Source organism: Canis lupus, chromosome 6 (assembly GCF_048164855.1).
Source record: "Canis lupus baileyi chromosome 6, mCanLup2.hap1, whole genome shotgun sequence".
Classification (NCBI taxonomy): Eukaryota; Metazoa; Chordata; class Mammalia; order Carnivora; family Canidae; genus Canis; species Canis lupus.
This window is the reverse complement of record NC_132843.1, coordinates 42,891,740-42,915,449: the sequence shown is the minus strand read 5'-3', so window position 1 is coordinate 42,915,449 and position 23,710 is coordinate 42,891,740. Positions and strand designations below refer to the sequence as shown.

General features: G+C 39.2%; 1 protein-coding gene across 4 annotated transcripts in view; it reads left to right on the top strand.

Annotated features, from left to right (window-relative positions):
* Positions 1–23,710, top strand: part of LIN9 (lin-9 DREAM MuvB core complex component) — an 80,060-nt gene that overhangs the window by 3,649 nt on the left and 52,701 nt on the right. For 2 of the 4 annotated variants that reach the window (XM_072830198.1, XM_072830197.1), the window contains exons 2-5: positions 3,172–3,204; positions 5,684–5,778; positions 7,080–7,184; positions 20,771–20,904. In XM_072830198.1, the coding sequence (XP_072686299.1) occupies positions 3,172–3,204; positions 5,684–5,778; positions 7,080–7,184; positions 20,771–20,904 (367 nt within the window). Of the gene's footprint in view, positions 1–34; positions 69–1,860; positions 1,957–3,171; positions 3,205–5,683; positions 5,779–7,079; positions 7,185–20,770; positions 20,905–23,710 lie in introns of those variants that run through there. The other 2 variants (XM_072830199.1, XM_072830200.1) reach the window with 2 other exon arrangements.

Here is a 23,710-nt window from a genome sequence, read left to right as displayed (position 1 = left end):
TTATATAATGTGTGTCTCCCCCACTAGAGTGTAAGCTCTCAGCAGAGGCCTCCTCTCTGTGCCTTCAGGTAATCCCAGCCCACAGAATAGTGCTGTAGCAGTCATTCAGTGGGTACTTTGTTGTTGTTTTGATTGATCAAAGTAATGGTAGCAATACGCATGATCTAAAAATTAGTCATATGCTCTGTGCATTGTTCTCTAAGCACTTTTACATATGTAACTTGTTTAATCCCCATTTTACAAATGATCAGCGGCACAGAGAAGTTAAGTAAATTGCTTAAGTAACCCAGCAAAAAGAACCAGTATTCAAACACACCTCCAATGTGTGCTCTTAACCCTTAGGCTACACTGCTTCTCAGAGAAAAGGTTGAGAGTGGTAGGTCAGAATCGCCAGGACAGAGTCTTGCCTTCATGGAGCAGGAATGAATATCCTTGGGGCTTGGACTTCTTCCTGCAGATCTCTGCTCAAATATCACCTTTCACAGAAGCTGATCAAGAACACTTCTTAGAAAAATAGTCTTCTGTCTCCCAACTCCCCACCCACATTCCTGTTATATCCCCCACCCCCTCCAGTGCTCAACATCACTTGATGTATGTATTTGTCTGTCTCCCCTCACTGGAATGTAAACACCATGAGAGTGGGGACTTTGGTTCTTCTGTATGCTGTCCTATACCTAGTGCCTAGAGCAGGGACTGGGGGGGTCCTATGGCACTACATATTCACAGGGATGAGTGGATGCTATTACTTTTTCTAAAACTAGCCATGTTTCTTTTTTTTAAGATTTTATTTACTTATTCATGAGAGAGACAGAGAGAGAGAGGGAGAGACACAGGCAGAAGGAGAAGCAGGCTCCATGCAGAAGCCCGACGTGAGATTTGATCCTGGGACTCCAGGATCACGTCCTGAGCCACCCAGGGATCTCCAAACCATGTTTTTTTTTGTTGTTGTTGTTGTTTTGTTTTTTTTTTTTTTTTGGTAGCTACATGGATATGTGCCCTGTCCAGTAGCTGCTTCCCAGTTGTGCTGTTCTGTGTGAGGCTTTTTAGCTAGACTCTGCCCCAACAGTACTGCTTCTGCTTCTCATTAAACCAGCTTGCTGTTTGGAGACCGCTCAGGTATCCTATTACCTGGTCTCCATATCTAGGCAAGAGAGTAGAGTGAGAGCAAGGGTGGCTTTGGTGTTGATGGCTTATCTGTTCTACAGGCTTCTCATACTGCCCTGCAGAGGGAAAGTCAGCTGAAGCTTAGGGATCGGAGTGGCATAAAAATATTTCATTGCCCGAACTGCAGTACATTCTCGTTGCTTCTCCTTTAAAGTGTTGTCCATTTGTAAGAGTTGTAAATCATGCTACTTCTGGTAAACACCAAGAAGAATTAATCTGTCTTCTCTGATTGTTTTTCCCTAGTTAGTATTCTTCTTTCTTACTTTATCCCCTGGGATCATCCTTTATTTATTTTTATGTTTTATGAAATGCCATAATGGATTGGCTTCTTAGAGATATTTACACACATCCTAACTTGCCATTTAAAAATTTGTCTTTTCTCAGTGCAGGTAAATGACCAGCCTTTCGAATAACATTAAGTACAGCCTAATCTTAGATTACATTCTATCAAACATAAATGGATGTCATAGTACCTAATTTTAAAAATGAGGAATGATATGTAATAGTTTGACTATAATAAGAGAAAAAAGCGTTCTAAACAGGTTTTTTTTTTTAAGTTAAAAGAGGAAGATTTCACTCATCCAGAATTCTGTGACTAATTTTTATTTTGGAGCATGGAAAGGGTTTTTTTTTTTCCTGTTAATTTTTTTGATGTTGTTGAGCTATAATTGACATTTAATGTTGTATTCGTTTTAGGTGTACAACATACTGATTTGATATATGTGAAAGGATTGCCTCACCTGGGTTAGTTAACACCCATCACCACACTTGGTTACAAATTTTTTTCTTATGGTGAGCACTTTTAAGATCATTCTTAGCACCTTTCATGTCTACAATACAGTATTTTTAACTGTGATCGCTGTGCTGTACATTACATCTCCAGGATTGATTTATCTTGTAACCAGAAGTTTGTACCTTTCAACTGCTTTTACCCATTTTGCCCACACCCCCAGCCCCCACCTCTGGCAACCACCAGTCTGTTCTCTGTATCTAGGAGTTCAGGTTTTGGGGTTTGTTTTTTTTTTTTAAGATGCCAAATGTAAGTGAGAGAGATCATCCTTTATTATTTTTCGAATGACTTGGACTTTGCAATATCCATATCCAATTCTGAGATTTTAATTTAGTACTTTTTTTTTTTTTTTTTTAAAGATTTTATTTATTTATTCATGATAGTCACACACAGAGAGAGAGAGGCAGAGACATAGGCAGAGGGAGAAGCAGGCTCCATGCAGGGAGCCCGATGTGGGATTCGATCCTGGGTCTCCAGGATCGCGCCCTGGGCCAAAGGCAGGCGCCAAACCGCTGCGCCACCCAGGGATCCCTTAATTTAGTACTCTCCCAGTCTCATAAAAATGTATTTCCCTGTGGTTTCTCCTGCTTCCCTTCACCCATAGATCCCATCCTTTATTCACACCAGACCCTGTATCCCAGTGTGTCTTCAGAGTGGGCCTGAGGGTTACCTTCAACAGAACCCCCAAGCACCTTTATTAACAATACAGATTCTGCTTGCATGAGGAGCTTCCTGCTTATTTTAATGTACACTAAGGGTTGTTTTCACCTGTGAACCCCTCCATTGGTATGCTAACCCCTCTTGGCTCTTCTGAAATCCCTTTTCCAGCTTGGGTCTTGAAAGGTTGCACACACCTGCATTCTAGAGTTTCCGAGGCACTTGTTGCTTGATAACAACAGCGCCCCTGGATGATTTTTGTTTGCTCTTCTCTCCACTCTATTACCGCTTCTGATCTTTGCTTCAGTAAATGTCAGTTCCTGTCTCTTCTTCTCCAGCACCAGAACATTTCTGGATCCAAATCTCTCCAGCTCTTCCTTACCTTATCAGACTTCTGGCTGATAGCTTGAATGGCCCACTGGTTATTTCTATTTGCACATCCCACCATCACTCCAGCCTTAGCACTACTAAAAAATCAGATGGGTCACTCTCACCCTGTAGCCCAAGTTCTTTTTCTCTCACATTAATTATGAAATAATATTGATTTGTTTTAATTGCAGGCTCTTCAGCAAAGGCCCTTGTCAGTTTAAAAGGTAAGATCATAGCACGACTCTGTAGGTATGGCATAAGCTAGAAATTTAATTCATTAAATTGATTTGGATATAGTGTTTCTCTTTACTGTCAAAGTTAGCATTCATTATAGCTTTTAAGTATTGGTTTTCACTGATGATAATTTTAAATTCATGGGTTGTTTTAGAAGAATTGGTCCTTGGTTGTTGGAAATTATTAAGAAATTTATTTTTCTGAGAAATACTGATTTAAAAAACTTTTTTCTTTTTAAAAATTTTTATTTTTTTAAAAGATTTTATTTATTTGACAGAGAGAGGGAGAGATAGTGTGAGCAGGGGGAGGAGGGCAGGCAGAGGGTGAGGGAGAAACAGGATCCTCACCAAGTGTAGAGCCCAATGTGGGACTCAATCCCAACCTCGGGACCACTACCTGAGCCAAAGGCAGACACCCAACTAACTGAGCCACCGAGTCCCTCTTTTTAAAAATTTTTAAAGTAAGTTCTTGCCCAGTGTGGGGCTTGAACTCATGACCCAGAGATCAAGAGTCGCACACTACACCAACTGAGCCAGCCAGGCACCCCAAGAACTTTTTTTTTTTAAGATTTTATTTTTAAGTAATCTCCACACTGAATATGGGGCTTGAACTTATCACTTTCCTTTTTTTTTTTTTTTTTTTTAATTTTTATTTATTTATGATAGTCACACACACAGAGAGAGAGAGGCAGAGACATAGGCAGAAGGAGAAGCAGGCTCCATGCACCGGAAGCCCGACGTGGGATTCGATCCCCGCTCTCCAGGATCATGCCCTGGGCCAAAAGCAGGCGCCAAACCGCTGCGCCACCCAGGGACCCCGAACTTATCACTTCTTATCAAGAATCACACACTCCCATGTGCCAGTCAGATGCTCCAAACCCCAGGAACTATTTATTTTTATTTCTTTAAAGGTTTTTATTTTATTTGATGGAGAGAGCCAGAGAGCACGAATTGGGGGAACGGGAGAGGGAGAAGCAGGGAGCCTGATGCAGGGCTCGATCCCAGGATCCTCGGATCATGGCCTGAGCCAAAGGCAGCCACTCAACCAACTGAGCCACCCAGGTGCTCCTCACCAGGAACTTTTTTGTTAAACATTGCAGATATCTTACTAGAGTAAAAGCATTTATTGAACAGCTGTGCTCAGCTGTATTTTTGTTTGAGTTTATTATTATTTTTAGAAATTCTGCTTTCTAAGTAATGATGCAAGTCTCTTGAAATAAAAGAATGATAGTATTTTTCTTTATCTGAGAGCAGAGTTATACATATGCCTTGGTCTTGTTCTTTCTTTCTGGAAGTACTTTAGACCAACTTTCTTACTGTGGTTTGTTTTGAATTTTTGCTTGGGCAGGGTTCTACTGAGTAAGTAAATCTGGAAGCAAACTGTGCTCAAAAGTTCACTAATACTTTTAGTTTTTAAAGCTACTATGTTGTGCTTTGGACTGGTGATTTATCAAATCAATTCCTGGCTTGAGAACACCTACCTTCCAGAACTACCCTAATTTATTTGCCTAGCTGGATCAGTCCTGGTCCATCTCTTTTCTTTTGTACTTAAAAGGTACGTCTGAAAAAGTATTTCATTATTCTTTTCCTCTCAATATCAAAACCATTTTTCTTTTCAAAACAATAAATATATAAGTGATATATTTCTTACAGAAAAAAATTAGTAAATGCTGATGAACAGCTAGAAGAAATGAAAATAACTATCTTGTGTGTCTTCATCCTGGCTTTCTGTGACTTTCTCTACATAAACATATCCTTTTTATAAAAATTAAACTCACTGTTCTGTATTTTCATAATATGTCTAATCAATTACTTGATTGGAATTTTTTTCTGGTTGCATACAACTCTGAAGACATTTCTTTGAATCAAGGAAAACAGAAACACCCACACATTTTATTTTTGTATATCCATGGTTTCACTTACTAAAGCAGGAAACATTTAGAAATATACTCTAAATTCAAGGTTAGAAGCTTTTTTCCATTTTTCCACTGCCCTGTTTTCAATCAGATTATACTTAAGCTTCTTAGCAAATTAGAATAAAGAAATTACTAAAAATACAAAGAAGGAAACCACACACACTTTCTTTCTTCATTCATTCATTCATTCATTCATTCATGAGAGAGACACAGAGAAGCGGGCTCCTCACAGGGAGCCTGATGTGGGACTCGATTCCCAAACCGGGATCACACACACTGCTCAGCCACTAAGCCACCCAGGTGTCCCCCACACATACTTTAATATGAGAATGTAATACTTTCACGATGCAGCGCCTTGTCAAATTATGTAGAGTTTGACCAAAAAAAAAAAAAGATTTTTCATTTGCAATAAACCAAAATTACTGTGGTTAGTGTATTTTTTCCATATTGGTAAATATTTCATATATATTGCTATTAATAGAAGGCAGTGTTAATTGTATAAAATCCTTTGACCTAAACTTAAATCTTACTAGTAGTAATTACTTATATTACAGAGGGAAGCTTATCTAACACATGGAATGAAAAGTACAGTTCTTTACAAAAAACACCTGTTTGGAAAGGCAGGAATACGGGCTCTGCTGTGGAAATGGTAAGGAATTAATTTTTCTTACTCTTTAGAATATGATAACTAAATTGTTTGTATTTATTGTCACGTGCACAGTTCTTATACGACAGTAATAGTTTTCCAAGGTTCTCCCCAAACCCAAGTGTTTGAGGTTTTTTTGCGTTTGAGTCTTTAAGTGCCATTGAGTGTAGCGTATGAGATCAAACTTAGATAAATGGTCTGTAGCCTTTGATAATCTGGTCATCGGTAAGCATTTGTTAAGTAATTGCAATTCTTTAAATAGGCAGGGCAAAAAACTCTAACAACCCCAAATAATACTTTATTTAGAATATAAAAAAATTTCGCATGATTCTGGTCCCTGCAAAAAGATGTATAAATAAGTGTAAGATAACAAAATCCCATGAAGATCAAGGATAATTACATGTAGGGTAGAAGGGTAGAAGAGACTTCTTTCAGGGCTATGGAGTATTAAGGCTCTCAGTGGGTTTAATTTCAAGAGTCAGGACCTCTGGCTTTGACCCAGTTGGATGCTGCTCGTATGTTGCTAGTCCTCTGTAACCTACCTCCCTTCCGACTGGGCATGCAAGTCTGTCTGAAGTTCTGGCAGAAGAATTTGAAACAGGATGTTGGTATGATTGGGATATTATTTCTATTGTTCTTCTGCCTTTATGAGGCCTCTGAACCTAGAATGGATGGTAAAATTGTTCATATTACAGAGCCTTAAGTGTATGATGTCCTTTGGGTATTTCAGCAAGTTAGTTCTAGTTCTGCAATCTAGTGTAGTCTATACTCACTTACCAAATACCTGTTACAGGTACCTTGTACTTTTATTCACAGATGGAAATTCGTTAACAAATTTTGACAGTGCATATAGTGCGTTATTATACATTGAGATTGACTCTCTAGAGTGATTAGTAACTTTGTCCAGCTCAGGGCCTATGCAGCAGACACAGCATGCAATACACCCAGCTGCTTTTACTCCAAGCACTAGCATAATGAGAACTGGAATTTCCAGAACTTGTTTTCCTCTTGTCACCATTCAAGGCTGCTAAGGATACTAGGGTTCCAGTTTTAATTGTCAGCTAGGTGTTTCATTTAGTCATCAGCTAGATGTTTCAATTGTAAACAAATTGCATACATATGTACTACTTTGTAAATCTAAGATTATTTGTATTCAATGTGGTATACTTTGTATTACCCATACTTATCCTTCCAGGCTGCTGATGGTCCAGCCTTAGCTCTATCTCCCAAGTGGAGAAATGTATTTTGGAATAAAAATGGGGAGTGTTCAGTCTTTTTATTAAATCAACAAATTTCTGTCATAGCCTTTCAGAAATTCAAAGCGAAGTCGACTCTTTTCTGATGAAGATGACAGACAAATAAATACAAGGTCACCCAAAAGAAACCAGAGGGTTGCGATGGTCCCACAGGTATGTGTGTCATTAGCGTTTGGTTCCATGTGAAAGGAAGTGAGCAGTTGCTCAGCATAATAAAATTTATGTTTTAGTGTTCTATTACATGTTGAGTAACAAGCTATTTTTCTTAAATCAGTGCTCCAACTCGGCTCCTATGTTCGTCACCTAGAAAGGCCATTATTTTATTGATGGACTTTTTCCAGGAGTAGAAAGCCAATTCTCAGTCTTACAAATGCACAGTTTTAAGCATGGAGAGGAGAGATGGATTTGGCAATAGGGAATCAGTTTGGAGTTTTTCATGGAAATGAGAGGGTGAATAACACTTTATCGCTGAGGAAAGTATGTTGAAGACTTCCTTATCTAAAAGAGGAAACTATAGCACAAGATCGCATCATAGTTTTCATTTTTGGCACTCTTTTTTTCAGTAAGAGATTAATTTATTTGATTTCCTCTCCTCATTATTGTTATTTTTTAAAGATCTCATCTAATTATTTGAGAGAGAGAGAGAGAGCAAGCACAAGCAGGGGGAATGGCAGGGAGAGGGAGGAACAGACTCTCCGCTGAGCAGGGAGCCTGATGCTGGGCTCCATCCCAGGACCCTGGGATCATGACCTGAGCCGAAGGCAGAGACTTAACAGTTTGAGCACCCAATTTTTTCTCTTTAGTTTTTTTTTTTTTAACTTTTTAAAAAATTGAAGTATAATTAACACACAGTGTTACATTAGTTTCAGGTGTACAGTACAATGATTCAGCAATTTATACATTACTCAGTTTCATCATGATAAGTGTACTCTTTTTTCTTTTTTTTAAGATTTATTTATTCATTTATAGAGAAAGAGAGCAGGGTGGGGAGGGGCAGAGGGAGAGAGAATGTCAAGCTGGCTCTGAGCTGAGCACAGAGCCCGATGGGGGGCTCGATCTCATGACCCCAAGATCATAACCTGAGCCAAAAGCAAGAGTTGGATTTTTTTGTTTTTGTTTTTGTTTTTTTAAGAGTTGGACTCTTAACTGACTGCATGGCTCAGGCGCTCAATAAGTGTACTCTTAATTCCGTTCATGTAGCTCACCCACCCATCATCCCTCTGGTAACCACCAATTCTCTACATTCAAGAGTCTGGGGTTTTTTTTGTCTCTTTTTTGTTGTTGTTTTGTTTTGTTTCTTAAAATCCATGTATGAGTGAAATCATATGGTATTTATCTTTCTCTGACTTCATTTAGCATTATATTCTGTATATGTCTGTCCATGTTGTTGCAAATGGCAACATTTCATTCTTTTTTATGGCTGAGTAGTTTTCGTGTGTGTGTGTGTGTGTGTGTGTGTGTGTGTGTGTGTGTGTACTACCTCTTCTTTATCCATTCATCTATGGAGGGACACTTGGGCTGCTTCCGTATTTTGTCTATTGTATGTAATGCTGCAGTTAACATAGGAACCTATCTTTTTGAATTGTTTTTTTTTTTTTTTTTTAAGATTTTATTTATTTATTCATGAGAGAAACAGAGAGAGAGAGAGGCAGAGACACAAAGGGAGAAGCAGACCCCATGCAGGGAGCCCAACGGTGGGACTCAGTCCCGGGTGTCCAGGATCATACCCTGGGCTGAAGGCGGTGCTAAACTGCTGAGCCACCCAGGGATTCCTGAATTAGTATTTTTATTATCTTTGGGTAAATACCCAGTTGTGGGATTATTGAATCATAAGGTAGTTCTATTTTTTAAAAAATTTTTTTTTTGAGCAACCTCCATACTATTCTCCAGAGTGGCTGCACCAGTTTGTATTCCTAGCAACAGTGCACATGTGTCTGTAAGCTACCCAGGCACCCTGTAATTTAAAAAAGTTTTTTAAACAAGTTTATTTATTTTAGAGAGTGCAGAGAGGTGGGAGGAGGGATAGAGGAAGACGAAGAGTCTTAAGCAGACTTCACACTGAGTGCAGAGCCGAAATTGGGGATTAGTCTCATGACCCTGAGATCACAACCTAAGTTGAAACCAACAGTGATGCCCAACCGATGTACCACCTAGGTGCCCCCTCTTTTTAAAAATTTTTTAAAAGAATTTATTTATTTTAGAGAGAGACTTGTATAAGTTATTTATATATTTTGGGTTTTTTTTTTTTTAAGATTTTATTTATTTATTCATGAAAGACAGACACAGAGAGGAACAGACACAGGCAGAGGGAGAAGCAGGCTCCATGCAGGGAGCCTGATGTGGGACTCGATCCTGGGTCTCCAGGATCAGGCCCTGGGCCGAAGGTGGCGCTAAACCGCTGAGTCACCTGGGCTGCCCTTATTTTGGGTATTTACCCCTTTTTGGCATCTTAAAAAAAATAATAGTGGACACGTGAGAATCAAAGAGAAGAATAAAAATTATGTAAGGAAAATACTATTTTTAAAAATAATGTAATTTTTCTCTTGTCAAATTTATTTATTTATTTATTTATTTATTTATTTATTTATTTATTTAAAAGATTTTACTTATGTATTCATGAGAGATAGAGAAAGAGAGGCAGAGACACAGGCAGAGGGAGAAGCAGGCTCCATGCAGGGAACCCGATGTGGGATTCGATCCCGGGTCTCCAGGATCACCCCCTGGGCCGAAGGCAGGCACTAAACCGCTGAGCCACCCAGGGATCCCACTTGTCAAATTGATAATCTCTGATGTAATTATTGCCTTCTTCCCTTTCTTCTTTTTTTTTTTTTTTTTTAAGATTTTATTTATTTATGACACACACATGCAGAGAGAGAGAGAGAGGCAGAGACACGGCAGAGGGAGAAACAGGCTCCATGTAGGGAGCCTGACATGGGACTCGATCCAGGTCTCCAGGATCACGCCCTGTGCTAAAGGCAGCGCTAAACCGCTGAGCCACCCAGGCTGCCCACTTTCTTCCCTTTCATTTGTTTCTAAAAGTGGTATAAAATTATCCATAGGAGGGATCATAGTAGGGGTGATTTTTCTCTATCAGGATTTGGCACCAAATAAAATAAAGGCATGACCAGCAATATTTAACAACAGTTAAATGAATAACACTTATTTCTGTATTGACTTTAGAAGAGCTGTGTTATTAGAATAATTTAGATGCCTTAACTTTGTTTAGATTTTAAAGTTTCAAATAGTGATTTTTTTTTTAAGATTTTTTTCCTCTCCAACTATTTATTAGGAAAATTTTCAAACTGACAGAAAACAGGTCTTTATGACTCTGAAACCATCTTGCCCCATCTCTGTGCACTCTCCTTCCCCCAGGTACATCATTCCTTCCAGAGGTAGTTTACAGAGTGCTTTCTATTTCTGAGCCACACAGAGCAGGCAGGCATAAGTAAGACAAACATGATACAAGACTGCTTCAGATATGTGAGAAGGTTTTATATCCTGTGAGTTTTCTCTTTTCTTGTAACTTTCCTATTTCTATCCACTTTGATTTATGTGGTGTGGCTTGTTCCCTTCCCCTTCTGATCTGAATCTTGAATCTGTTCATTTGTGGGTTTCTTTAAGGAGCCCTGTCTGGAACTAACTAGTTGTAAAAACCAAATTTGACTGAGTACTTAGTGTGTACCAGGCTCTGTTTTAAGCCCCGCATATACATGGCTTTGATTTAGTCTTCAACAACCCTGATGACCTAGGCTACTGCCTTATTTCCCGTTTTTCAGCTGAGGAAACAGACATGGTGAAGTATCCTGCTCCCGATCCCAAAGATTGCAAGCGAAGGCTAAGAGGCGAATGGCCGGCAGCCTGTCTCCAGGGCCTCCTTTTTTGTGTTGTCCTAATAGCTTTATTTTTATTTATTAATTTTCAAGATTTATTTATTTATTTTAGAGCAAGCGAGCAGGGGGAGGGGTAGAGGCAGAGGGAAAGGGGAAACAGACTCCCTGCTAGCTCGGAGCCTGATGGGGGCCTCGATCTTCCCACCCTGAGATCTTGACCCCAGCCGAAACCAAGAGTCACATGCCCAACCCACCGAGCCAATCAGGCGTCCCCTAACAGCTTTATTGAGATAGGATTCACATACCATACGTTTCAACCATTTAAAGCATACTATTCAGTGTTTTAATATACGTACAGAGTTTGTAAGCAATTTTAGGACATTTTCATCACCCCCCAGAAAACCCTGTACCAGTGACTCTGTTTTCTCTCTGTTAAAACTACCCTACAAAGGGCAGCCTGGGTGGCTCAGTGGTTTGGTGCCTGCCTTCAGCCCAGGGTGTGATCCTAGAGACCTGGGATCGAGTCCCACATCCGGCTCCCTGCATGGAGCCTGCTTCTCCCTCTGCCTGTGTCTCTGCCTCTCTCTCTCTGTCACTCATGAATAAAAAAAAAAAAAAAAAAAAACTACCCTACAAGGGTGGTTGCTACAGCTGGGATATTTACATTTAAACTTTGGAAGATGCTACTAAATGTTCATGGAAGTTGTAGTAATTGATACTTCCACTAACAGGGGATCTTTAATGGTTTTATAGCCAGGGAGTCACCAATACCTTATTGAAATAAAATCTGGGTCAATAACTCAATAGAAAAATGACACTATTTCTGATAATAGTGTTTTATGATAATTTGGTTATTTGGTTGTTATTCTAAACCACTCCTAGAATACAGAAAAAAAATTTTTTTAAAGATTTTATTTATTTATTCATGAGAGACACAGAGAAAGAGAGAGGCAGAGACACAGGCAGAGGGAGAAGCAGGCTCCATGCATGAAGCCCGATGTGGGGCTCAATCCTGGGACTCCGGGATCACACCCTGAGCCAAAGGCAGACACTCAACCGCTGAGCCACCTGGGTGTGCCACAAAAAAAATTTTTTTACATTAAAAAGTTAATTTTTCAAAGTACAGTATGCTATCCTGAATTGGATTCTGGGACAGAAAAAGCACATTAATGGAAAAACTGAAGAAATCTACATGAGATCTGTAGTTTAGTTGATAGTATTGTACAGTGTTAGTTTCTTAATTTTGACACACCATGTTTATGTAAGATGTTCACGCTAGGGAAAGCTGGGTGAAAGGCATATTAGAACTCAGTACTATCTTTGCCACTTTCCTATAAATTTACAATTTTTCCAAAGCTAAAGGCTTTTGATAATAAAAAATTATTTACCTATACTAATTCTCCAGATCTACATCATTAACTGGTAACCACTGGAATTAGTTTGATTAGCCTTTTGATCTTTTTTTTTTTAAGATTTTATTTATTTATTCATGAGAGACATAGAGAGAGAGAGGGGCAGAGACACAGGCAGAGGGAGAAGCAGGCCCCATGCAGGGAGCCCGACGGGACTTGATCCCGGGACTCCAGGATCACGCCCTGGGCCGAAGGTGGCGCTAAAACGCTGTCACCCGGGCTGCCCAGACTTTTAGATCTTTATAGACCTTTCTTAAAAGTTTATATGTGTGTTCATAGAAAATACATGGTAGTTTTTTTCTCATGGTAGTTTTTAATGTTTGTAGTTTTAAAATTATAATATTTTCATGATCATATGTCATGCATCATTCTGTAATTCAGTTTTTCATTTAAAAATCTGGTTTTGAGATTTGGCTGTGCTGATTGATTTAGTTTGATAACAGATAGGCAGACTTCAATCTTTTGTTTCTTTTTCCTGTTATATATTATGCAGTCTTATGATACCGTAGTTTATACATTCTCCTATTTATGGGCATTTAAGTGGTTTCTAAGGTTTTACTATTACAGACAGTGTTATAGCGAATACCCCAACCAAGCATGTTTGTATAAATTTGCAAGTGTTTTTTCAAGGATGGATGCCTGAAATGTAGAATTGCTGGATCATAGGATATGCACATTTAAACAGTCTGAAGTAGTACTAAATTATTCTCCAAGGACATTGTACTGGTTTATACTTTCTGCCAACAATATATCATAGTACCTGTTTCCCCAAATGCCTGCCAGCTCAGTATATAAACAAACATCTGAGTTGTTGCCGATCTGATAATAGCATCTCCCTGATTCTAGGTGGCATTTCATCTATGAGTGATGTTGAGGTACTTTTCACATGGTTTTTTTTTTTTTTTTTTTGAGATTTTTTATTTACTCATGACAGACACACACACACACATACACACAGAGAGAGAAGCAGACACAGAGGGAGAAGCAGGCTCCATGCAGGGAGCCGGATGTGGAACTCGATCCCAGGTCTCCAGGATCACACCCCAGGCTAAAGGCAGCACTAAACCGCTGAGCCACTGGGACTGCCCTTCGCATATGTTTAAAAACAATTTCTTGGGATGCCTGGGTGGCTCAGTGGTTAAGTGCCTGCCTTCAGCCCAGGGCCTGATCCTGGGGGCCCGGGATTGAGTCCCACATTGGGCTCCCTGCATGGAGCCTACCTTTCTCTCAGTGTCTCTTATGAGTAAATAAATAGAAGTCTTAAAAAAAAAATTCTTTCCCATAAACTGTTTGTCTTTTGTCCCTATTTTCTAATTCGTTTGTAAGCATTTTGTATATATTAATATTAGCCCTTTGGCTGTTTATATTGGTTGTAATTTTTTTTTCAGTTTGTAGTTTGTCTTTTGACTTTTTAAATTTTTCTACAGACATGCAGGATTGAAAAAAAAATGTAAAGGTCAAATATAACTGTGTTTTCCTTCGTGTCTTTCTGGGTTTATACTTAGAAAGATCTTCTCTGGTCTAAAATTATATCTTTTGGGCAGCCCGGTGGCTCAGTGGTTTAGTGCCGCCTTCAGCCCAGGGCCTGATCCTGGGGGCCCAGGATCGAGTCCCGTGTCGGGCTCCCTGCATGGAGCCTGCTTCTCCCTCTGCCTGTGTCTCTGCCTCTGTGTGTGTGTGTGTGTGTGTGTGTGTGTGTGTGTGTGTCTGTCATGAATAAATAAATAAAATCTTTAAAAAAATAAAATTATACCTTTTAAATTCACTCATTTATTTCATTTTTTATTAATCCTTAAATTTTCAATCCATCTGGATTTATTTTGGAGTAAAAGATGAGGTAAATCTGCAACCTTGTTTTTTTTCCAGAGGACTACTTAGTTGTGCTAATAACACTGAGGAAGTAATCCATCTGCATCACAGCTAAATTCCTTTATATATTTGGGATTATTTCTGATCTTTGTATTTATCTGTATCTAGTATGTCTCTGTATGTGCTAGTGTCAGATTGTCTTAATGTGTCTTTATGTAGTGTTAATATCTGGTGAGTCATTATTACATATTCTTTTTTAGGATACTTTCTCCGTAGGAACACTCTCGAATCAACTTGACTAGGAAAAAAATCCTGTTGGGATTTTTCTTGGTATTGCACTATTATGAATTAATTTATGCTATGTGACATATTTGTAGCATTGAAATTCTCTGTCCAAGAACTGGTTTTAATTTCACTTATTTTTTTTTTTAAGATTTTATTTATTTATTCATGAGAGACACAGAGAGGCAGAGATAGAGGCAGAGTGAGAAGCAGGGAGCCCCATGTGGGGCTCAGTCCAAGGACCCTGGAATCATGACCTGAGCCAAAGGCAGATACTCAACCACTGAGCTACCCAGGCAACCTGAGAGTAGAAATTCTTAATTTTAATGAAGTCCATATTTTCTTTTATGGATCAAGCTTTTGTGTGCTTTAGCTAAGAAATCTATGCCTAACTCAAGGTCACAAAGATTTTTATATGTTTTCTTCTAGCAGAGTGGTGTTTTTATTATTTATTTATGTATGTATGTAGTTATTTATTTATTTATTTTTAAAGATTTTTATTTATTCATGGAGAGACACACAGAGAGAGGCAGAGACACAGGCACAGGGAGAGGCAGGTTCACCAGAGGGAGCCTGTTGTGGGACTCGATCCCAGGACCTTGGGATCATGACCTCAGCCAAAGGCAGACACTCAACCACTGAGCCACCCAGGCGCCCCAGAGTGGTGTTTTAAAATCAAATCACACCACTACCTTGCTTAAAACTATGCAAGGAGGGCAGCCCAGATGGCTCAGCGGTTTAGCGCCACCTTCAGCCCAGGGCATGATCCTGGAGACCCGGGATCGAGTCCCATGTCGGGCTCCCTGCGTGGAGCCTGCTTCTCCCTCTGCCTGTGTCTCTGCCTCTTCTCTGTGTCTCTCATGAATAAATAAATACAATCTTAAAAAAAAAAAAAACTATCCAAGGATGGATGCCTGGGTGGGTCAGTGGTTGAGCGTCTGCCTTTGGCTCAGGGCATGATCCTGGAGTCCCGGGATTGAGTCCCACATCAGGCTCCTTGCATGGAGCCTGCTTCTCCCTCTGCCTCTCTCTCTGTCTCTCATGAATAAATAAATAAAATAAAAAAAAAAACTGTCTAAGGATTTTCCCTCATATTTAGAATAAAAATCTAAACCCCTATTGCTGATCTACAAAGCCCACCCAAGCATTCCCTAGTTCCACTTATTCAAGCCTCAGTGTCCCTCTGTAGACTAAAATATTTTTCCAAAAAAAAAAAAAATAAATAAATAAAATAAAATGTTTTTCCATGTTGATCTTGCACATTTGTTTAGTGTATTCCTGGGTGTTTAATACTTTTGTGCTTGTCATTTTTGCTTTCATAAACAGGATATTTCTTCTGCTTTTTTTTTTTTTTTGAAAGTTTTTATTTATCATGAGAGACACAGAAAGAGAGAGGCAGAGACACAGGCAGAGCGAGAAACAGGCTCCATGTAGGGAGCCCGATGCGGGACCTGATCCCGGGACCCCAGGGTCACTCCCTGAGCTGAAGGCAGACGCCCAACCACTGAGTCACCCAGGCATCCCTTCATCTGTTTTATTATCTAACTAATTCTCCCTTATATAGAGAAAAGTAATGATTTTTTTTTCACTGTTTCCATGATTTTTTTTAAGATACTGATTTTTATATGTCAGCCTTGTATTTGCCCACTTTATTAAATTCTCTTACTATTTTAAATGATTATAGTTGTTTTCTTGAGTTTTCTAGGACAGTCTTATCACTTGCAAATAATGGCTTTTATCTTCTCCTTTACAATTATTAGTTAAAAAATAGTAGTGATTGTCAAGTAGTGATCTTCTTCCTCTAATGACAGTGTTTTGGATCATAACCTGAGACAAAGGCAGATGCTTCACTGACTAAGCCACCCAGGCGCCTCTGTCTTTTGTATCTTAACATTGAATGTGATCATGACTTTTGGATTGGAATGAGGAGAAATAAATTTTACAGGTTAAGAAAGTATCCATCTGTTTTTGTTTTCTTGGTCAGTAGAGCTAAAAGCCTTGTCAGTTTTGTTGACCTTTTTTTTGTTGTTGTTGTTGACCTGCATTTGGCTTAGGTCATGATCTCAGAGTCCTGGGATTGAGTCCCGCATCAGGCTCCCTCTTCAGCCTGAAGTCTGCTTCTTCCTCTGCCCTCCCCCCCCCTCCCCCCCCCCCCCCGCCTCGTGCACACACTCTCTCTCTCTCTCAAATAAATACATAAATAATCTTTTTAAAAAATAAATTGAGACAACATTGACATAACATTGTATGTTTCAGGTACACAACAGATTTGATATTTGTGTATGTAGTGAAATGATCACTATGTTGAGTTAACATCTGTCAGCACAGTTATAATTTTTTTTCTTGTGATAAGAACTTTTAAAATCTATTCTGTTAGTGACTTTTAACTCTGTAATATATACTATAGTCACCATGCTGTACATTACATCTCCCTAACCTACTGATTTTATTTTATTAATTTTTTTAACCTACTGATTTTATTTATTTATTTATTTATTTATTTATTTATTTATTTATTTTTAATTTATTTTTTATTGGTGTTCAATTTACTAACATACAGAATAACCCCCAGTGCCCGTCACCCATTCACTCCCACCCCCCGCCCTCCTCCCCTTCTACCACCCCTAGTTCGTTTCCCAGAGTTAGCAGTCTTTACGTTCTGTCTCCCTTTCTGATATTTCCCACACATTTCTTCTCCCTTCCCTTATATTCCCTTTCACTATTATTTATATTCCCCAAATGAATGAGAACATATAATGTTTGTCCTTCTCCGACTGACTTACTTCACTCAGCATAATACCCTCCAGTTCCATCCACGTAACCTACTGATTTTAAAACTGAGTTTGTGCCTTTTCACCCCTTTCACCCCATTACCTAGCAACCACCAGTCTGCTCTTTGTATTTATGAATTAAGTTTGTGTATGTGTGTTGTTGTTGTTGGTTTTTTTGGGTTTTTGTTTGTTTTGTTTTTCAGGGGAAGTTTTTTAGATTTCACATATAAGTGAGATCACCTGGTGTTTGTCTCTCTCTTAGTTCACTTAGCATAATGCCCTCAAGGCCCATCCATGTTACTGCAAATGGCAAGGTTTCATTCTGTTTTTATAGCTGAATAATATTCCAGTGTGTGTGTGTGTGTGTGTGTGTGTGTGTGTACCACATTTTCTTTATTTCTTCATCCAGTGATGAACACTTAGGTTGCTTCCATGTCTTGGCTATTATAAATAATACTGCACAGAGCATGGGGTGCAGATATTTTTTTCAAGTTAGGGTTTTTGTTTGCTTCGGATAAATAACCCAGCATTGGAATTATTGAATCATAAGTTTTAGTTTTAATTTTTTTGAGGAACCTCCTTATTGTTGTTCACAGTGGCTGCACTAGTTTGCATTCCCACCAACAGTGCAGGAGAGTTCCCTTTTTTCCACATTTTCACCAACACTTATTATTTCTTATCTTTTTGACTCTAGTTGTTCTGATAGGTATGAGGTGATATCCCACTGTGAATTTGCATTTCCCTGATGATAAGTGATGTTGAGTATCTTTTCATGCACCTGTTGGCCATCTGGATGTCTTTGGGAAGGTGTCTCTTCAGACCCTCTGCCCATTTTTTAATTGGATTTGGTTTTTGTTTTTAAAGATTTTATTTATTTATTCATGAGACACACAGAGAGAGAGAGAGAGGCAGAGACATAGGCAGAGAGAGAAGCAGGCTCCATGCAGGGAGCCAGATGTGGGACTTGATTCTGGGATTCCAGGATAACACCCTGGGTCAAAGGCGGGTGCTCAACCACTGAGCCACCCAGGATTGTTTTTTTTGCTATGGAGTTGCATGAGTTTTTATACAGTTTGAATATTAACTCTTTTTTTTTTTTTTGAATATTAACTCTTTATGAAATATACAACTTGCAAATATTTTCACTAGTTCTGTAGATCTCTTTTTCCTCTTGTTGATGGTTTCCTTTGCTATGCAGAAGATTTTTAGTTTGATGGAGCTCCACTTGTTAATTTTTATTTTTGATGCCTTTGCCTCTGGTGTCAAATTCAAAAAAATCATCACCAAGACCAGTGTCTACCTCACCACTTACATTTTTTCCTAGAACTTTTATGGTTTCAGGTCTTACATTCAAGCATTTAATCTATTTTTTATTATTATTTTATTAGAGAGGGGGAGGGGCGGAGGGAAAGAGAATATTAAGCAGGCTCTGCACCAAGTGTGGAGCCTGATGTGACACTCGATCTCATGACCTTGAGATCATAACCTGAGCCAAAAATCAAGAGTTGGATGCTTAGCCCACTGAGCCATGTAGGTGCCCCAAGTTTTTAATCTATTTTGAGCTAGTGTTAGTGTATGGTGTAAGACAGTGGTCCAGTTTGATTCTTTTGCATATGGCTATCCAGTGTTCCCAGCACCATTTATCAAAGAGACTGTCCTTTCTCCGTTGTATATTCTTTTTTTTTTTTTTTTTTTAAAGATTTATTTATTTGTTCATTCAGAGAGAGAGAGAGAGGCAGAGATACAGGCAGAGGGGGAAGCGGGCTCCATGCAGGGAGCCCGATGCGGGACTCGATCCGGGACTCCAGGATCCTGCCCTGGGCCAAAGGCAGATGCCAAATCGTTGAGCCACCCAGGGATCCCCTGTATACTTGTTTTTATGACATTAAGATACTGTTTTGATTACTATAGCTTATAATATAGTTTGGAATTAGGGATTTTTTTTTTTTTTTTTTTTTTTTTGAGTTAGGGAATTTGATGCCACTACTTTTGTTCTTCTTTCTCAAGATTGCTTTGGCTATTCAGGATCTTCTTTGATGCCGTACAAATTTTACGATTGTTTTACTTCTGTGAAAAATGCCATTGGAATTTTCATAGGGATTGCATTGAATTTTAGATTGTTTTAGATAATATGGATATTTTTACAGTATTCTTCCAATCTATGAGAATGGAATATCTTTCCAAGAATTTAAAAAATTCATGCAGGGGCACCTGGATGGCTCAGTCAGTTAAGTGTCTGACTCTAGCTCAGATCATGATCTTGGGGTCCTGGATATGAGCCCCACATTGGTTTCCATGCTCAGCGGGGAGTCTGGTTCTCTCTCTGCTACTTCCCCACTCATGGGCTCGCTCCTTCCTTCCTTCCTTCCTTCTTTCCTTCCTTCCTTCCTTTCATTTTTTTTTAAGACTTTATTCATTTATTCATGAGAGGCACAGAGAGAGACAGGCAGAGATATAGGCAGAGAGAGAAGCAGGCTCCATGCAGGCGATGTGGGACTTGATCCTGGGACTCCAGGATCACGCCCTGGGCCAAAGGCAGATGCTCAACCACTGAGCCACCCAAACATCCCTCTCTGTTTGTCTTTCAAATAAATAAAATCCTAAAAAATAATAATAAAGTACATGATATTTTTTGAGATTTCCTTTTATTGTACTTTGGTAAATTTTACCTATTTATGCTGCCTTTATAAAAATAGTTGGTATCAGGCTCTCTGTGAGGAGCCTGCTTCTCCCTCTGTCTGTGTTTCTGCCTCTCTCTCTCTTGAATAAATAAATAAAATATTATAAATTAAAATAAATAAATAAAATAGTTGGGAAGCTCTTTTTTTCTTGATTGAACTGAAGCATTTTATTTTCATTTCTTTTTTTTAATTTAAATTCAATTAACCAATTTATAGTAAGTACATCATTAGTTTCAGATGTAGTGTTCAATAATTTATCAGTTGCATGTAACACCCAGTGCTTATCATATCATGTGCCCTCCTTAATGCCCATCACCCAGTTACCCCGTCCCCCCACTCACCTACCCTTCAGCGACCCTCAGTTTGTTTCCTAGAGTTAAGAGTCTCTCATAGTTTGTCTCCCTCTATGATTACTTCTTATTCAGTTTTCCCTCTCTTCCCCTAAGGTCCTCTGCCCTGTTCCTTATATTCCACATATGAGTGATACCATATAATTGTCTTTTTCTGATTGACCTATTTTACTCAGCATAATACTCTCTAGTTCCATCCACTTATATGTAAATGAGTTGAAACATTTTAATAGCATTGGTGCTGTGATTTGATACAGAATTCACTGGTGAAACTTTCTGGGCCTAGTGCTGCTGTTTGCTTGCCTTTTCTCTGTCTCTCTTTCACAATTCTCTTCTCCCTACATACCTAAATTGAAATTGTACCACAGTACAAACATGGTGGGGGCAAATGATATCACTTTCCTTGTCAGAATATGTTAAGAAACTGGAGGCTTTAACTTTGTAAGAAATAATCAGAATGTTTATTTTGTTAAGTAATATGAAAAAAAACTTATGTTGTTGAGTCTTTTTTGAGTACTTAACCATAATGTACCTTTTTACAAATGCTACAGATGTTCATTTTTACTTGCTGGACCTGTAATTAATCTCTTTTTTTATTGTATAGAAATTTACAGCAACAATGTCTACACCAGATAAGAAAGCCTCACAGAAGATTGGTTTTCGATTACGTAACCTACTGAAGCTTCCCAAAGCACATAAATGGTGCATATACGAATGGTTCTACTCAAATATAGATAAGTATGTATCATGGCTTACATCATGGGTATCACTTGAACCAGAAATTTAAGTTTTTCAAACGTTACAAGCTATATTCTTTTCTGTAGGCCTGTTTTGATTCTTCTTTTCCCTTAATTTTTCCTTTTTTTTTTTTTTTTAGCAGCAAGATTTTTTTTTAAAGATTTTATTTATTTATTCATAGAGATGCAGAGAGAGAGAGAGAGAGAGGCAGAGACACAGGCAGAGGGAGAAGCAGGCTCCATACAGAGAGCCTGACGTACGACTCAATCCAGCATCTCCAGGATCACGCCCTGGGCTGCAGGCGGCGCTAAACCGCTGCGCCACTGGGGCTGCCCAATTTCTTTTTTTTTTTTATTCTTCATTCTTCTTTGATCCATTTCCATTCCTCATAGCTTTCTTTTCCCCTTCCCCGCTTTGGAGAAGTTATACTTTTTTTTTGTTATACATTTTTATGAAAGTATAACCTATATTATAATTTACAAAGACTGTGGAATGGAGATACCCTAGAACAAAACTCCTTTATTTGTAATGAACGAGATATGTTTTTTCTTTTTTTTTTTTTTAAAGACTTTTATTTATTTTAGAGACAGGAAGTATGAGCAGGGAGAGGGGCAAAGGGAAAGGGGGAAGCAGACTCCGCTCTAGGCAGGGAGCCTGACGTAGGGCTTGATTCCAGGAGCCTGGGATCATGACCTGAGCTGAAGGCAGACACTTAACCTACTGAGCTGAGCCTCCCAGACGCCTCTAGGATAGTCTTTCTATTTCAGACATAACATTTATATACTTTAATTATACGTAAATGTTTAAACAGAACATAGTAAGAGATTTGGGTGAAATCCAATTATTCAACAGCAGTATTTACTGAGAAAAATTTAAATTTCTTATGCATCTTAATTTAATTGAATCCATGCTAGTCACTGATGCTTGCTTTGCTGGTTCCTTGTCTTTACTTCCCTTTCCTGGTTTTTAAACCAGTTACCTATGCTACAGGGAATCTCGTGAATGTTTGTATTTTTTTTTTAAGATTTTATTTATTTATTCATGAGAGACACAGAGAGAGAGAGAGGCAGAGACACAGGCAGAGGGAGAAGCAGGCTCCATGCAGGGAGCCTGACGTGGGACTCTACCCTGGGTCTCCAGGATCACACCCTGGGCTGAAGGCAGCACTAAACCCGCTGGGCCACCGGGGCTGTCCGAATGTATTTGAACCCAAGACCTTCATGTGTCATTGATTGCTGAGACTGGTTCCTGGTTTCCTAAACTCATGAATGAAATTGTTTTATTTTGTGTTTTAAATTTTTAATTAATTTGTAAAAGATTTTATTTATTTATTCATGAGAGACACAAAGAAAGAGGCAGAGACACAGGCAGAGGGAGAAGCAGGCTCCACCCAGGGAGCCCAATGTGGGACTCGATCCCGGGTCTCCAGGATCACGCCCAGGGCCAAAGGCAGCACTAAACCGCTGAGCCACCCGGGCTGCCCTAAAATTTTTAATTTTTTTTAAAGCTTTATTAATTTTATTTGACACAGAAGAAAACAAGCAGGGGGAGCAGCAGGCAGAAGGAGAGAGAGAAGCAGACTCTCACTGAGCAGGGAGCCCGATGTGGGGCTCAATCCCAGGACCCCTGGGATCGTGACCCGAGCAAAGGCAGATGCTTCACCAAGCCACCCAGATGCCCCAAAATTGTAAATTTATTTTATTATTATTATTTAAGGTTTTATTTCTTTATTTGACAGAGAGAAAGCACAGCATGGGGAGCAGCAGAGGAAGAGGGAGAGAGAAGCAGGCTCTCTGCTGAGCAGGGAGCCCGATGTGGGGTTTGATCCCAATCCTGAGACCATGACCTGAGCTAAAGGCAGATGCTTAACCAACTGAGCCACCCAGGCACCCCTAATTTCTTTTTTTTTTTTTTAAGATTTTATTTATTTATTCATGAGAGAGACAGAGAGAGAGAGGCAAAGACACAGAGGGAGAAGCAGGCTCCATGCAGGAAACCTGACGTGGGACTCGATCCTGGGTCTCCAGGACCACACCCTGGGCTAAAGGCAGCACTAAACTGCTGAACCACCCGGGCTGCCCCCTAATTTCATTTCATTTCATTTCATTTCATTTCATTTCATTTCATTTCATTTCATTTCTTTATTTTATTTTATTTCTTTATTTTATTTATTTTTATTTATTTTATTTATTTATTTTATTTATTTTAATTTAATTTAATTTAATTTAATTGATTTGATTTTTTTTTTTTTTTTTTTTTTTTTTTTTTAGATTTTATTTATTTACTCATAGACACAGAGAGAGAGAGGCAGAGACACAGGCAGAGGGAGAAGCAGGCTCCATGCAGGGAGCCTGATGTGGGACTCGATCCCGGGTCTCCAAGATCACGCCCCAGGCTGCAGGCGGCGCCAAACCGCTGCGCCACCAGGGCTGCCCTAATTGATTTGATTTTATAAGATTTTATTTATTTGGGGATCCCTGGGTGGCACAACGGTTTAGCGCCTGCCTTTGGCCCAGGGCGCGATCCTGGAGACCCGGGATCGAGTCCCACATCGGGCTCCCGGTGCATGGAGCCTGCTTCTCCTTCTGCCTGTGTCTCTGCCTCAATCTCTCTCTCTGTGACTATCATAAATAAAAATTAAATTAAAAAAAAAGATTTTATTTATTTATTCATGAGAGACACAGAGAGAGAGAGAGGCAGAGACATAGGCAGAGGGAGAAACAGGCTCCATGCAAGGAGCCCGATGTGGGATTCGATCCCGGGACTCAGGGATCACGCCCTGGGCCGAAGGCAGGCACTAAACTGC